The 17445-nt window shown below is 43.4% G+C and overlaps 1 protein-coding gene across 4 annotated transcripts in view; it reads left to right on the top strand.

Moving 5' to 3' along the window:
• The window catches only part of DCAF6 (DDB1 and CUL4 associated factor 6), a 712682-nt gene that overhangs the window by 184400 nt on the left and 510837 nt on the right, over positions 1-17445 (top strand). For all 4 annotated transcript variants that reach the window (XM_075853536.1, XM_075853533.1, XM_075853534.1 and 1 more), the window contains one exon: positions 2557-2650. In XM_075853536.1, the coding sequence (XP_075709651.1) occupies positions 2557-2650 (94 nt within the window). The remainder of the gene's footprint in view (positions 1-2556; positions 2651-17445) is intronic.

Genomic DNA, 17445 nt, shown 5'->3' with positions numbered 1-17445 from the left:
CTTTTCGCATTTTCTGTCATGGGGAGTATCTGGTGTCCCCCATTAACATCAGATCATCGGCAAAAATCAGCGAGTTTGGCTGAGTTTTACCTAACATGTACGGGCACATTTACACTCGTACTCTCTATATCCCCTTTCTGTAAATGTGTAAACAAAGCTTGTGTTAACATATGTATTGTGATATACTGTAGCTACATATAAACCAATTCCCTAAGATGTTATTGTAATTACATCATAAGCCATCAAGCCCAACCTATAATCCTAAATTGCTAATAGCAATCTAGTACATATAATTTGTGATATATCTTTCAAGAAAGGCATCCAGGTTCCTCTTGAACTTGTTTAATGAAACAACCATCACAACATTCTGTGGCAGAGAGTTCCTTAGTCTCACTGCTTAATAAAGAAGCACAATCTGTGATAATAGTAAAACAGTCTTTCCTCTAGACCTGGTGGATTTCCCTTTGTCATAGTTTTAGGCCTAGGTATTAAAAGATCATTAGACAGCGCTCTCTACTATCCAGTGATATAACTGTACATAGTATTTAGATTGCATATAAGGGCCTATTATATTGGAGACTAGGCCGCCCCGCCATAATGGAGCAGCAGCTGGCCAAACAACAATTAATAAAAGCCTTAGGACAAGGTGCCTGGATAGAAGATTAGGCAGACACTTAGCTTAGCAGACGTTAGTTGTAGCAGTAATTTGGTGTAGCAGACGTTTGATGTAGCAGACACTCGGCACAGGTGACACTCGGCACAGGTGACATTCTTGGCACTAGACTTCATACTGGAACAAACACAATTACTGGATGCGGGATACAGGGCACAGGAAATGGGTACACAAGATACAACTAAGGGACCATTTGCAGTGACTAACATGGGCAGACGCAACAACGCTCAGGCAAGGAGAGGAGGGGTGGGGTTCTTTTTAAAGTCATGGGTGCATACAGATTGTTTAGAGAACTGTTACACTAGTGCGCGCACTGGTTCCTTAAGGTCGGGAACTAGCGTGGGTGTGCACCCTACAGGAAATAGTAGGGAGCTGCAGTCGCGTGTGTCGGCATCTCTGGGGTGGGAGACGCCGAATTGCAGAGGGTGTCCTGTGGTCGCGGCTGCTGGTAAGTAGGACGTGCTGGTGGTCATCGACCACGGGCTCAACAGTACCCCCCTTAACCTCTTAGGTCCAAGGCAGAAGTGGAACTTCTTGATGAGAGCTGGGGCATCAATCTTCTCTTAAGGCTCCCAAGACCTCTCCTCAGGACCAAACCCTTTCCAGTCCAGCAAATAGAAAGTCCTCCCTTCTACCCTCTTCAAGTCCAGAATTTCCATTACCTTAAGGATGTCAGAAGAACCGCTGGGAGCAACTGCAGAACCAAGGAACTTGCTGTAACGGTTCAGTACCACGGGCTTCAGGAGAGATACATGGAACGAGTTATGGATTTTGAGAGTATGAGGCAGCCGAAGCTTATAGGACACAGGGTTTATTTATTGTAACACATCGAAGGGGCCGAAGAACTTGGGAGTGAATTTGTGGGAAAGGATCTTCAGATGAGTGTTCATTGAATAGAGACAGACCTTGACTCTGGGGAGAAACTGAGGAGATACGCTTCTCTTCTTATCGGCATATGCTTTCATGCGATCAATTGAATAATCGTGGACTTGGTTTGCTGCTGGATGTGAAGAAAAGTCCCCAAGGACGAATTGGCTGCAAGCACTTGAGGCATAGTTGGTACAGGAAGAGGAACTTGTGGATGCTGACTGTATACAGTGAAGAATGGAGTGGAAGCCGTAGACTCGCTTGTATGGTCGTTGTATGAGAATTCCGCCCAAGGCAGAAGCTGTACCCAATTCTCATGTTTGACAGAGGCAAAATGACGGAGATAATCCTCTAGCATTTGGTTGATCCTTTCCACTTGACCGTTAGACTGTGGGTGATAGGCAGAAGAAAAGTCCAGCTTTACATCTAAAAGTGTTTAGACGTGAACTGTACACCCCGGTCAGACACAATATGTAGGGGTAGTCCGTGTAGACGAAAAATGTGTTGCATGAGGAGATCTGCCAGACGAGGAGCTGAGGGAAGGCCCGTTAAAGGAACGAAATGTGCCATCTTGGGAAAACGGTCTACCACTACCCAGATCATAGTACATCCAGCAGAAGGAGAAGGACAGTGATAAAGTCCATGGCGATGTGTTGCCAGGAAGCTACAGGTCCCGGCAGAGATTGGAGCAGACTTGCAGGTTTAGAATGAGAAGACTTGTTTAGGCCACAGTTAGCACAGGAGGAAACAAAGTCCAAGACAACTCTAGAAAGCGAGGGCCACCAATAATGATGAGCAATAAAGTCACCAGTCTTGTAGGCACCGTAATGAACAGCCAGTTTGGAATTATGTCTCCTATTTTTTTAATAGACAATATTCACCTGCCGTTAAAAAAACAGACATTTGAATACACCCACAGACCTCCATTGTTCAGAAAGCAGCCATTTGACGTTGTGTCGTGTGAATGTAGCCTAAAGTAAAGGCATGTATTAATTACAGAATTTTTCATCATTAAGGTACGGCAACCTCCACTTAAGCGCCTCCGGTTACGAGGAGATTGGTCAGATACAGGACCCAGATCGAGACCTGAAAGTGAACGAGAAAGAGATGGTATGCATGATATTATGCTATTATGCATTATATTTACTTGTGGTAAAATCTTTGACAATACATAGTTACGCTGACAAATTTGTTTGTTTAAATTGAAATATGTGTCAATGGGGTTTTGAACTAAATCCACAATGAAAATCTACAACTAATCTTTTATGTCTGAACGTGGCCTAACAGATCCTTTTGAGAGCCATGTGTATAGCACTAAAGATAGGATCAGATACCATTATGGGAAAGTAGAAAAACCTTAAAAAAAAACAAAAAAAACTTTCATGAAGGCTTTCCTGGTTTCCAACGATAATATATCATCCCATTTTGACACTAAATATATACCTCTCACACTAAGTTGATTTTATAGAATTGAGAATAAACTCTAAGGTCACTTTCACAAGGCAGTATTTTGATCAGTATTTTGCTTCAATATTTGGGCTGAAGACCGCAAACATAATTGACGTTCTATGTAATGACATATCAAAAGTTTTTGGAAAGTACAGTTAGGGCAGGGGTCTCAAGCCCGCGGGCCGCATGCGGCCAATGGAGCTGTCATCTGCGGCCCGCGGGACACAGAGCCGCTAGTATCGGCTCTGCTCCGAGACTCTGGAATTCCTTGACATCGCTGTCCACATATGAACAGCGATGTCTGGGGCTTCCCCAGAGCCGGAGTCCCGTGCAGAGCAGTAGTATAGGCTCTGCTTCGGGACTCTGTGGAATTCCCTGACATCGCTGTCCATATATGGACAGTGTGTCAGGGTCTTCCCCAGAGCGGAGTCCCGGGCAGAGCGCTAGTATCGGCTCTGCTCCGGGACTCTGGGGAAGCCTCTGACATCGCTGTCCATACATCGACAATGATGTCAGGGGCTTCCCCAGAGCAGGAGTCCCAGTGATGTCAGGAGCACTGCTGGAGTCCCAGGAAGAGCCTACTAGCTCTCTGGCCAGGACTCCATGTCTGGGGTTGCCCCTGACATCTCTGTCCATATATGGACAGTGATGTCAGGAGCAGAGCTGGAATCCCAGGCAGGATGCTAGAAGCTGCTCTGCTCCGGGACTCCAGCTCTGGGCAAGCCCCTGACATCACTGCGGCAGCATCTGTGGAAGGCACTGTGGCAGCATCTACGGAGGGCACTGTGGCAGCATCTACGGAGGGCACTGTGGCAGCATCTACGGAGGGCACTGTGGCAGCATCTACGGAGGGCACTGTGGCAGCATCTACGGAGGGCACTGTGGCAGCATCTACGGAGGGCACTGTGGCAGCATCTACGGAGGGCACTGTGGCAGCATCTACGGAGGGCACTGTGGCAGCATCTACGGAGGGCACTGTGGCAGCATCTACGGAGGGCACTGTGGCAGCATCTACGGCGGGCACTGTGGCAGCATCTACGGCGGGCACTGTGGCAGCATCTACGGCGGGCACTGTGGCAGCATCTACGGAGGGCACTGTGGCAGCATCTACGGAGGGCACTGTGGCAGCATCTACGGAGGGCACTGTGGCAGCATCTACGGAGGGCACTGTGGCAGCATCTACGGAGGGCACTGTGGCAGCATCTACGGAGGGCACTGTGGCAGCATCTACAGAGGGCACTGTGGCAGCATCTACAGAGGGCACTGTGGCAGCATCTACAGAGGGCACTGTGGCAGCATCTACAGAGGGCACTGTGGCAGCATCTACAGAGGGCACTGTGGCAGCATCTACAGAGGGCACTGTGGCAGCATCTACAGAGGGCACTGTGGCAGCATCTACAGAGGGCACTGTGGCAGCATCTACAGAGGGCACTGTGGCAGCATCTACAGAGGGCACTGTGGCAGCATCTACAGAGGACACTGGCATTATCTAGGGGTGTGTTGCATTATCTAGAGAGGGCACTGTGGCATTATCTAGGGGTGTGTTGCATTATCTACAGAGGTCACTGTGGCAGCATCTACAGAGGCATCTGTGCCAGCATCTACAGAGGGCACTATGACAGCAGCCACAGAGGGCACAGCGGCAGCATCCACAGAGGGCACTCCGGCACTATCTATAAAGGGGCTGCCGAATCTTGACGTGTGTCTGCCAAACGCTGCTAACTGAGCCGCCTGACTGCATTTAGCGACACTTAACCTGGAAAACTGGATTGTTGAAATAAGCACGTGGAGTAATAGCTCAAATTTTAAAATTAGCGGTATTATTATAGTAATGTAGTATTATTATTATTATTATTATTATTATTATTATAGTAATGTAGTGTTATAGTAGATCAAATAACTAATTGATTAACAATAATTTTGTATTGTATCAAATTTGAATGTAATGCCGCCCGTCAACTTGCCATTTTTTCTATATGTGGCCCACTTACCCGGCCGAGTTTGAGACCCCTGAGTTAGAGTATGTGCACACGACCTATTTTCAGACGTAATTGAGGAGTATTACGCCTGAAAAGACGGCTCCATTACGTTTGCAAACACCTGCCCATTGCTTGCAATGGGTTTTACGATGTTCTGTTCAGACGAGGTGTAATTTTACGCGTCGCTGTTAAAAGACGGCGCGTAAAAATACGCCTGCGTCAAAGAAGTGCAGGACACTACTTGGGACGTTTTTGGAGCCGTTTTTCTTTGACTCCAATGAAGAACAGCTCCAATTACGTCCGTAAAAGATGCCGCGAAAAACACGAGTACATGCAAAAACTTCTGAAATTCAGCAGCTGTTTTCACCTGAAAACAGCTCCGTAATTTCAGACATATTTTGCGTTTGCGTGTGAACATACCCTTACTCTTTACAGGAACAATCCAGGTGAATTTTATACACTGTTTCATGCCTAGTGCAGGTCTTAACCCCTTCCCGCACCTTGACGTAAATGCACATCCAGGTGAGCAGTAACTTCGTGCACCTGGGCGTGTAGTTACATCCGCGCTTTAATAGTTAACTGCCGCGCGGCGCTACACCGCAGCGGCGGTTAACTGTGCAGGGCATCTGCCCTGCTCTCCCCGTTGCCGATCAGCGGCCTGTCGCCTCTTAAATCGGCAATTAACCCCTTCGATGCGGTGGTCGATTGCGATCACCACATTGAAGAGGTTTACAGCGGATCGGCAGCCCCCCACATGTATTTGCGGGGGCTGGCGATCCTTATCACGGCAACCAGAGGCCAGAAAATGGCCTCCGGGCTGCCATGTACGGAAGCCTCGGAGGAGCAGCCTCCGGCCGGTCCTCCGATGCTTCCTGTCAGTGTGACAGTTACGTCACAATGACAGTTAGAACACATTACACTATGTGTGTAGTGTAATGTGTTCTAGCAGCGATCAGAGCTGCAAGTCGAAGTGTCCCTTAGTGGGACAAGTAAAAAAAGTAAAAAAAAGATAATAAAAATGTTTTTAACCCCTTAAGGACGCAGCCTAGTTTGGGCCTTAAGGCTCAGAGCCCATTTTTCAAATCTGACATATTTCACTTTATGTGGTAATAACGTCGGAATGCTTAAACCTACCCAAGCGATTCTGAGATTGTTTTCTCGTGACACATTGGGCTTCATGTTCGTGGTAAAATTTGGTCGATATATTCTGTGTTTATTGGTGAAAAATTGCAAAATTTATAGAAAATTTTGAAAAAATTGCATTTTTCAGAATTTAAATGCATCTGCTTGTAAAACAGACGGTTATACCACCCAAAATAGTTACTAGTTCACATTTCCCATATGTCTACTTTAGATTGGCATCGTTTTTTGAACATTCTTTTATTTTTCTTGGACGTTACAAGGCTTAGAACATAAACAGCAATTTCTCATATTTTTAAGAAAATTTCAAAAGCCTTTTTTTTAAGGTACCTCTTGAGTTCTGAAGTGGCTTTGAGGGGCCTTTGTATTAGAAACCCTGATAAAACACCCCATTTTAAAAACTAGACCCCTCAAAGTATTCAAAACAGCATTTAGAAAGTTTTTTAACTCTTCAGGCTTTTCACAGGAATTAAAGCAAAGTGGAGGTGAAATTTGCAAATTTCATTTTTCTTGCTGAACTTAAATTTTATTAATTTTTTTTATGTAACACAGAAGGTTTTACCAGAGAAACACTACTAAATATGGATTGTCCAGATTCTGCAGTTTTTAGAAATGTCCCACATGTGGCTCTAGTGCGCTCGTGGAATAAAACACAAGCCCTAGAAGCAAAGCAGCACCTAGTGCATTTTGAGTCCTCTTTTTTATTAGAATATATTTTAGGCAGCATGCCAGGTTTGAAAAGGTGTTGACGTGCCAAAACAGTGGGAATCCCCCAAAAGTGACCCCATTTTGGAAACTACACCCCTCAAGGAATTTATTTATGGTTGTGGTTACCATTTTGACCGCACAGTTTTTTCACAGCACGTATTTGAATTGTCATTTGTGATCAAAATTTATTATTTTCACAGGGAACAAAATACCCCATTTTGTTGCCCAATTTGTCCTTAGTGCGGCAATACCCTATTTGTGGTGGTAAACTGCCGTTTGGGCTCATGGGAGGGCTCAGAAGCAAAGGAGCGCTATGTGTTTGTTGGAGTGCAGATTTTGCTGGATTGGTTTTCGGGTGCCATGTCGCATTTGCAGAGCCTCAGAGGTATCAAAGCAATGGAAACCCACCAGAAGTGACCCCATTTTGGAAACTACACCCATCAAGGAATTAATTTCTCGTTGTTGTTAGCATTTTGACCGCACAGTTTTTTCACAGCACCTATTTGAATTGGGCTGTGACATTAAAAAAAATGTCATTTTTTCCAATAAGATGTAATTTTTTATCAAAATTTTTTATTTTCACAGGGAACAAAATACTCCATTTTGTTGCCCAATTTCTCCTGAGTGCAGCAATACCCCATATGTGGTGATAAACTGCCGTTTGGGCTCATGGGAGGCCTCAGAAGGGAAGGAGCGCTGTGTGTTCTTTGGAGTGCAGATTTTGCTGGTTTGGTTTTCGGGTGCCATGTCGCATTTGCAGAGCCCCAGAAGTGACCCCATGTTGGAAACTACACCCCTCAAGGAATTCATTTATGGGTAATTTGACCATTTAGACCCCACAGTTTCTTCACAGAACTTCTTTGAATTGGGCTGGGAATGAAAAAAATATTTATTTTTTCCAATAATATGTCATTTTAGCGCAAAAATTCTTATTTTCACAAGAAATAAAATACTCCATTTTGTTGCCCAATTTGTCCTGAGTGCGGCAATACCCCATTTGTGGTGATAAAACACCGTTTGGTCCCATGGGAGGGCTCAGAAGGAAAGGACCACCATTTGGCCGACTGTGGATTTTCTAGTGCGAAGTCATGTATGCAGAAGTCCCTGAGGTACCAGAACAGGTGAAACCCCCTAGCAGTGACCCCGTTTTAAAAACTACACCCTTAAGGCATTCATGGTGTAGTGAGGCATTCATGGTGTAGTGAGCATTTTGACCGGAGACCTACACCCCATAAACTGTAATGTGGGTTCTCCCGGGTATGGCAATACCCTACATGTGGCTGTTATCAGCTGCCCGGGCACACAGCAGAGCTCAGAGGGGAAAGACGAGGGGGGATAAGCTGTGCGAAGTGCATCAGGGTAAGTAAAATTGGGGTAAATTATAAACCAAGGGATGTAGGATAAATTTTAAAACACTCTTTCATACAGAGCTCTGGTTATTCGGGACACGTGTCACATTGATATATTGTGTCATCCCCTATAGCAGACTTTGCACCTCTTTTGACTTTTTCCCTTCTTGCCAGTTTGGGGAACTTCTCCTGGAAAGTGTTGCCGCCCTGGTACGATGCGTGTGGCCTCGCTTCCAGAAGTACTGGGTGCCCCCCCCTTCTTGGTCCCTAAAGATTAGGTTCTTGATAATCACCTCTTGAAATTCCAGGAAAGTTCCCGTCTGGCCTGCACATCGATGTAGCACGTACGCAGTGTACAATGCCATCTGTATGATGTGCCCGGCCAGCTTCTTATACCTCACCGCATGGCGCTGTAGGGCTTCAGGATTTGATCTGACAAGTCCATCCCTCCCATGTACCTATTGTAGTCCAGGATGCAGTCTGGTTTGGGGATGGCCTTCCCTTCATATATCCTAAACCTGTAGGTATACCCTGATGCACTCTCGCACCGCTTAGACATCTTCACGCCATACCTTGCCCTCTTACCCGGCAGGTACTCGCGGAATTGAACCCTCCCTTTAAAATGTACCAGGGACTCATCAATAGAAATACACTTCTCGGGGGTGAATGCTTGGGAAAACCGGGCTCTGAAACGGTCTAATAGGGGTCTCCGTTTACACAAACGGTCAAAACTGGGGTCATCTCTGGGTGGGTACGGCTCATTATCAGTATAATGTAAGAAGCAAAGTATTGCCTCATTTATTTATTTTTTTAGGTTACAGTTCAGTTCTGAAGTTGCTTTGAGGGGCCCATATATTAGAAGCCCCTATCAAACACCCCATTTTAGGAACTAGACCCCTCAAAGTATCCACAACCGCATTTAGAAAGTTTATGAACCCTTTAGGTGTTTCACAGAAATTTAGAGCAAAGTAGAGGTGAAGTTTACATTTTTTTTTTGTCAGAAAATCCTCTTTATTCCATTTTTTTTACAACACAATTGGATTTATCAGAGAAACGCAACTTAATACGTATTACCCGGATTCTGCAGTTTTGAGAAATATCCCACATGTGGCCCTAGTGCGGTAATGGACTGAAGCACCGGCCTCCGAAGCAAAGGAGCACCTAGTGGATTTTGAGGTCTCTTTTTTTATTAGGCACCATGTCCGGTTTGAAGAGGTCTTGTGGTGCCAAAACATTGGAAACCCCCCAAAAGTGACCCCAATTTGGAAACTAGACCCATTGAGGAATCCATTGTAGTTTTCTTGGGGTGCATGCGGCTTTTTGATCCGTTTTTATTCTATTTTTAGGTGGCGCGGTGACTAAAAAACAGCAATTCTACTATTGTTTTTTTATAAAAAAAATTTTACAGCGTTCACCGTGCGCTATAAATGACATATTCACTTTATTCTGCGGGGCGATACGATTACGGCGATACCAGATGTTTATAGTTTTTTTTTATGTCTTATGGCGTTTGCACAATAAAATACATTTTGTAAAAAATCATTCACTTTTTGTTTTACCTTATTCTAAGAGCCATAACTTTTTTATTTTTCAATCAATAAAGTCGTGCGAGGACTTATTTTTTGCGTAACGAACTGTAGTTTCGATCAGGACCATTTTTCGGTACATGCGACTTTTTGATCTCTTTTTATTCCATTTTTTGGGAGGTGAAGTGACCAAACAATTGTGATTGTGGTACGGTTTATTATTATTTTCTGTTACGGCGTTCACCGTGCGGGATAAATAACGAAATAGTTTTGTAGTTCAGGTCGTTACGGACGCGGCGATACCAATTATGTATAGTTTATTTGTTTGTTTATATATTTTTATTAATAATAAATGACTGATAACTTAAAAAGGGGGATTTTTACTTTTAATACTTTTAAAACTTTTATTTTCTTATTTTTACACATCTTTTTTTGAACTTTTTTTTTACTGTATTACTTTGTCCCACTAGGGGACTTGAGGGCAGCAGGCCCTGATCGCTATTCTAATACACTGCACTACATGCGTAGTGCAGTGTATTAGAACTGTCAGCTAGTCACTGACAGCAAGCATAGTGGGTCCTGACGTTGTCAGGACCCACTAGGCTTCCGTCTATGGCATAGCCGGACGCCATTGTTTGGTGTCCGTTTGCCATAGTCACCATCGCCGGCCGCTATCGTGTAGCAGGCCGGCGATGGCATCTTAACCCCTAAAAAGCCGCAATCTCTATAGAACGCGGCTTTTAAGGGGTTAATCAGCGGGGACACAGCGATCGGTCCCCGCTGTAGGAGCTGTGACAGCTGCTGAACAAGACAGCAGCTGTCACAGCTCCTGTATGTGTCGGGAGGACGGCCGAAACGGCCGTTACTCCCGAGACGTACTATCAGGTCATGGAGCGCGAACGATACAGCTGCCATGACGTAATAGTACGTCATGGAGCGGGAAGGGGTTAAAAAGTGTAAAAATAAAAGTTAGAAGTGACATAAACAAAGAATGCTTTTTTTCCTATAATAAGTCTTTTATTATAGGAAAAAAATTAACACGTTAAAAAAGTACACATATTTGATATCACTGCGTTCGTAACGACCCCATCTATAAAACTGTAGTATTATTTTTCCCGCACGGTGAACACCGCGAAAAAAATAAATGAAAACGGGGCCCCAATCACAATTTTTTGGTTACCAACCCTCCCAAAATATACAATAAAAAGTGATCAAAAAGTCGCATGTACGCCAAAATGGTACCAATACAAACTACAACCCGTCCCGCAAAAAACAAGCCCTTAGGCCTGATTTACACGAGCGTGTGCGTTTTGCGCGTGCAAAAAACGCTGCGTTTTGCGTGCGCAAAAGGCACTTGACAGCTCCGTGTGTCATCCGTAGAGATGAGGCTAGTCGACGCCCGTCACTGTCCAAGGTGCTGAAAGAGCTAACTGATCGGCAGTAACTCTTTCAGCACCCTCGACAGTGAATGCCGATCACAATATACACCAACCTGTGAATAAAGAAAGACGTTCAAACTTACCATGAACTGCCTGCTTCCTCCAGTCCGGTCTCCCGGCCGTTGCCTTGGTGACGCGTCCCTCTCTTGTCGTCCGGCCCCACCTCCCAGGATGACGCGGCAGTCCATGAGACCGCTGCAGCCTGTGATTGGCTGCAGCCTGTGCTTGGCCTGTGATTGGCTGGAGCTGTCACTTGGACTGAACTGTCATCCCGGGAGGTCGGACTGGAGGAAGGAGCCGGGACTTATCGGTAAGTCCGAACTTCTTATATTGTGATCGAAAGTCACTGTCCATGGTGCTGAAACAGTTTAAGTCTTTCAGCACCGTGGGCAGTGACTGTCTCCTGACGTCGCGTACCCGAACATTTTTTGCCGGGTTCGGTCAAAACGAGTTCGGCCGAACCCAGTGAAGTTCGGTGCGCTCATCTCTCATTTGACACTCCGTTTGGATGTTTGTAAACAGAAAAGCACGTGGTGCTTTTCTGTTTACATTCATCCTTTTGACAGCTCTTGCGCGAATCACGCAGTTCGCACGGAAGTGCTTCCGTGCGGCATGCGTGGTTTTCACGCACCCATTGACTTCAATGGGTGCGTGGATGCTCGAAAAACGCACGATTATAGAACATGTCGTGAGTTTTACGCAACGCACTCACGCTGCGCAAAATTCACGCATCGTCTAAACTGCCCCATAGAGTAATATAGGTGCGTACGACACGCGTGAAAAGCACGCGCGTCGCACGCGCGTATATTACGCTCGTGTAAATGAGGCCTTACACCGCTTATTTGACTGAAAACTAAAAACTTTATGGCTCTCAGAATATGGTGACACAAAAAATAATTTATTTTATAAATAAGTGATTTTATTGCACAAACGCTGCAAAACATAAAAAAATTATATACATATGGTATCGCCGTAATCGTATCGACCCGCAGAATAAAGTAAAATGGTCATTTATAGCCCAGGATGAAGGCCATAAAAAAAAGAATAAAAAACATTGTCAGAATTGATGGTTTTTGGTCACCTTGCTTACCAAAGAATTGAATAAAACGTCATCCAAAAAATTTCTGGTACCTCAAAATGGTACCAATGAAAACTACAGATTGTCCCGCAACGCATAAACCCTCACACAGCTCCGGTGGAGAAAAAATAAAAAAAGTTCTAGCTCTCAGAATATGGCGATGCAAAATGTGCAGAGTGTTCCAAAAGCAGATAAGATCGGGCGCCATTTATCAGTGCGACACCAGCCACATATCTATTATTATACCCTCTTATTATACCCTGATGTACGCTGCACAGATAACATATGCCCCCACATTATAAACTGAAACACCAGTAAAACCCCAAACAGAACAACTACCAAGCTACATCTGCGCCCCAAAATCCAAATGGCGCTCCCTCCCTTCTGAGTCCTGCAGCATGCCTAAACACGAGTTTACGTCCACAGATATGGCATCGCCATACCCGGGAGAACCCGGTTAATATTTTATGAGGTATTTGTCTTCAGTGGCACAAACTGGGCATAACATGTAGTGCACTAAAATGGCACCATCCGCTGCACATTAACCGCTTCGCGACCATGACATAGCATTTCTTAGTGTGGGGGTGATGTATGGAGCGTCTCACGTGAAAAATAAAGAATTTAAAACTGCAAAATCACTGTTTTTTGGTCACCTTCGCTCTACCTAAAAATGTAATAAAAAGTGCTCAAAAAGTTGTATGTACCAAAAAATGGTACCAATAAAAACAACCGCTCGTCCCTCAATAAATAAGTCCTCGTACCGCTCTATTGACTGAAAAATAAAAAAAGTTATGGCTCTTGGAACGCAGGGAGGAAAAAACTAAAAAGGAAAAGAAAAAAATGGATCAGTCCAGAAAGGGTTAATTACTTTCTAATGAAAAACCATTTATGACCACACGTGGGGTATTGCCGTACTCGGGAGAAATTGCTTTACAAATGTTGGGCCGCTTTTTCCCCCTTTATCCTTTGTGAAATTGAAAAAATGCAACATTTTAGTGGAAGAAATGTTGATATTCATTTTCACGGCCTAATTCTAATAAATCCTACAAAAGACTTGTGGGGTCTAAATGCCCACTATATCCCTAGATAGATTCTTTGAGTGGTGTAATTTCCACTTTTGGGGAGTTTCCACTGTTTTGGTCTTTGCAAATGCGACATGGCACCCAAAAACCATTTCCGCTAAATTTGAGCTCCAAAAGCCAAATAGCGCTCCTTCCCTTCTGAGCCTTGCTGTGGGTCCAAACAGCAGTTTATTACCACATATAGCATATTTCCGTAATCGGGAGAAATTGTTTTACAAATGTTGGGGTGCTTTTTCTCCTTTATTCCTTGTAAAAATTAAAAATGGCTACCTTTTTCAGAAAAAAATTCGATTTTTACCTTTACAGAATAATTCCAATCAATTCAGCAAAACAACTGTGGGGTCAAAATGCTAACTTTACCCCTAGAAAAATTCCTTGATGAGAGTACTTTCCAAAATGGGGTCACTTTCCAGGGGGTTTCCACTATTTTGTTCCCTCCAGTGCATTTCAAACGCGACACGGCACTGAAAACGATTCCAGCAAAATCAGAATTTCAAAATCCAAATGGTGCTCCTTCCCTTCTGAGTCCTTCTGTGGGTCCAAACAGCAGTTTATTACCACATATGGGGTATTGCTATGATCGGGAGAAATTGCTTTACATATGTTGGGGTGTTTTTTCTCTTTTATTCCTTGAAAAAATTAAAAATTTATATGTTTTTTAAGAAAAAAAGTAGATTTTCATCTTCACATACTAATTCCTCTAGATAAATTCCTTGAGGGGTGTAGTTTCCAAAATGAGGTCACTTTTGGGGGTCTTTATTGTTTTGGCCCCACAAGACCTCTTCAAACCTGACATGGTACCTAAAATATATGCTAAAAAGAGGCCCCAAAATCCACTAGGTGCTCCTTTGCTTCTGAGGCCGGTGTTTCAGTAAATTAGCACACTAGGGCCACATGTGGGATATTTCTAAAAACTGCAGAATCTGGGCAATAAATAATAAGTTACATTTCTCGGGTAAAACCTTCTGTGGTATAGAAAAAAAAAATGAAATTTGTAACTTTCAGCTCTACTTTGCTTTAATTCCTGTGAAACGCCTAAAGGGTTAAAACACTTTCTGAATGCTGTTTTGAATACTTTGAGGGGTGATTTATGGGGACTTTATAATATATAAGGCCCTCAAAGCCACTTCAGAACTGAACCGGTCCTTGTAAAAATCGCCTTTTGAAATTTTTGGGAAAATATGAGAAATCGCTGCTAAAGTTCTAATTCTTGTAACGTCTTAGAAAAATAGAAGAATGTTCAAAAAATTATGCCAAACTAAATTAGACATATGGGAAATGTTAACTAGTAACTATTTTGTGTGGTATTACTATCTGTTTTACAAGCAGATACATTTAAATTTAGAAAAATGCACATTTTTGCACACATTTTCTCCAAATCTTGGTGTTTTTTTACAAATAAATATTGAATTTATCAACCAAGTTTTTTCACGAACATAAAGTACAATATGTCACGAGAAAACAGTCTCAGAATCGTTTGGATAGGTAAAAGCATTCCGGACTTATTACCACATAAAGTGACGCATGTCAGACTTGAAAAATCGGCTTCGTCCTGAAGGCCAAAACAGGCTCAGTCCTGAAGGGGTTAATGGTGAAGTGCATGACTGCTCTCTTTGATCTTTTTATTCCAGGATCAAGCACCGCAACCTATGGCCCTGCACTAGGCATAAAATTATGTATACATTTTCTGCAGTGTTCCTTAACCCCTTAAGGACGCAGCCTAGTTTTGGCTCAGAGCCCATTTTTCAAATCTGACATATTTCACTTTATGTGGTAATAACGTCGGAATGCTTAAACCTACCCAAGCGATTCTGAGATTGTTTTCTCGTGACACATTGGGCTTCATGTTCGTGGTAAAATTTGGTCGATATATTCAGTGTTTATTGGTGAAAAATTGCAAAATTTAGAGAAAATTTTGAAAAAATTGCATTTTTCAGAATTTAAATGCATCTGCATGTAAAACAGACGGTTATACCACCCAAAATAGTTACTAGTTCACATTTCCCATATGTCTACTTTAGATTGGCATCGTTTTTTGAACATTCTTTTATTTTTCTTGGACGTTACAAGGCTTAGAACATAAACAGCAATTTCTCATATTTTTAAGAAAATTTCAAAAGCCTTTTTTTTAAGGTACCTCTTGAGTTCTGAAGTGGCTTTGAGGGGCCTATGTATTAGAAACCCTGATAAAACCCCATTTTAAAAACTAGACCCCTCAAAGTATTCAAAACAGCAGTTATAAAGTTTTTTAACCCTTCAGGCATTTCACAGGAATTAAAGCAAAGTGGAGGTGAAATTTGCAAATTTCATTTTTCTTGCTGAATTTCAATTTTATTCATTTTTTTTCTGTAACACAGAAGGTTTTACCAGAGAAACACTACTAAATATGTATTTTCCAGATTCTGCCGTTTTTAGAAATGTCCCACATGTGGCCCTACTGCGCTCGTGGACTAAAAGACAAGCCCTAGAAGCAAAGAAGCACCTAGTGCATTTTGAGTCCTCTTTTTTATTAGAATATATTTTAGGCAGCATGCCAGGTTTGAAGAGGTGTTGAGGTGTCAAAACAGTAGGAATCCCCCAATAGTGACCCCATTTTGTAAACTACACCCCTCAAGGAATTCATTTAGGGTTGTTGTTACCATTTTGACCGCACATTTTTTTCACAGCACGTATTTGAATTGGGCTCTGAAATGAAAAAAATTTCATTTTTTCCAATAAAATGTCATTTGTGATCAAAATTTCTTATTTTCACAGGGAACAAAATACCCCATTTTGTTGCCCAATTTGTCCTTTGTGTGGCAGTACCCCATTTGTGGTGATAAACTGCCGTTTGGGCCCATGGGAGGGCTCAGAAGGAAAGGAGCGCTATATGTTTGTTGGAGTCCAGATTTTGTTGGATTGGTTTTCGGGTGCCATGTCGCATTTGCAGAGCCTCAGAGGTATCAAAGCAATGGAAACCCACCAAAAGTGACCCCATTTTGGAAACTACACCCCTCAAGGAATTCATTTATGGGTAATGTGACCATTTAGACCCCATAGTTTCTTCACAGAACTTATTTGAATTGGGCTGGGAATGAAAACAAAATTATTTTTGTCAAATAATATGTAGTTTTGGCTGAAAATTTCTTATTTTCACAAGAAACAAAATACCCCATTCTGTTGCGCAATTTGTTCTGAGTGCCGCAATACCCCATTTGTTGTGATAAACTGCCGTTTGGGCCCATGGGAGGGCTCAGAAGGAAAGGACCACCATTTGGCCTACTCGGGATTTTCTAGTGCGAAGTCATGTATGCAGAAGCCCCTGAGGTACCAGTACAGTTGAAACCCGCAAGAAGTGACCCCGTTTTAAAAACTACACCCTTAAGGCATTCATCTAGAGGTGTAGTGAGCATTTTGACCGGAGACCTACACCCCATAAACTGTAATGTGGGTTCTCCCGGGTATGGCAATACCCTACATGTGGCTGTTATCAGCTGCCTGGACACAGAGCAGGGCCCAGAGGGGAAAGACGAGGGGGGATAAGCTGTGCGGAGTGATCAGGGTAAGTAAAATTGGGGTAAATTATAAACCAAGGGATGTATGATAAATTTTAAAACACTTTCATACAGAGCTCTGGTTATTCGGGACACGTGTCACATTGATATATTGTGTCCTCCCTTATCCCCCTCTTATAGCAGACTTTGCACCTCTTTTGACTTTTTCCCTTCTTGCCAGTTTGGGGAACTTCCCCTGGAAAGTGTTGCCCTGGTACTGGGTGCCCCCCCTTCTTGGTCCCTAAAGATTAGGTTCTTGATAATCACCTCTTGAAATTCCAAGAAAGTTCTCGTCTGGCCTGCACATCGACGTAGCACGTACGCATTGTACAAAGCCATCTATATGATGTTCCCGGCCAGCTTCTTATACCACACCGCATGGCGCTGTAGGGCTTCAGGGCTTGATCTTACAAGTCCATCCCTCCCATGTACCTATTGTAGTCCAGGATGCAGTCTGGTTTGGGGGTGGCCTTTCCTTCATATATCCTAAACCTGTAGGTATACCCTGATGCACTCTCACAGCTTATACATCTTCACGCCATACCTTGCCCTCTTACCCGGCAGGTACTGGCGGAATTGAACCCTCCCTTTAAAATGTACCAGGGACTCATCAATAGAAATA

Source organism: Rhinoderma darwinii, chromosome 2 (genome assembly GCF_050947455.1).
Source record: "Rhinoderma darwinii isolate aRhiDar2 chromosome 2, aRhiDar2.hap1, whole genome shotgun sequence".
NCBI lineage: Eukaryota > Metazoa > Chordata > Amphibia > Anura > Rhinodermatidae > Rhinoderma > Rhinoderma darwinii.
This window is presented reverse-complemented; position numbering and strand designations above follow the sequence as displayed.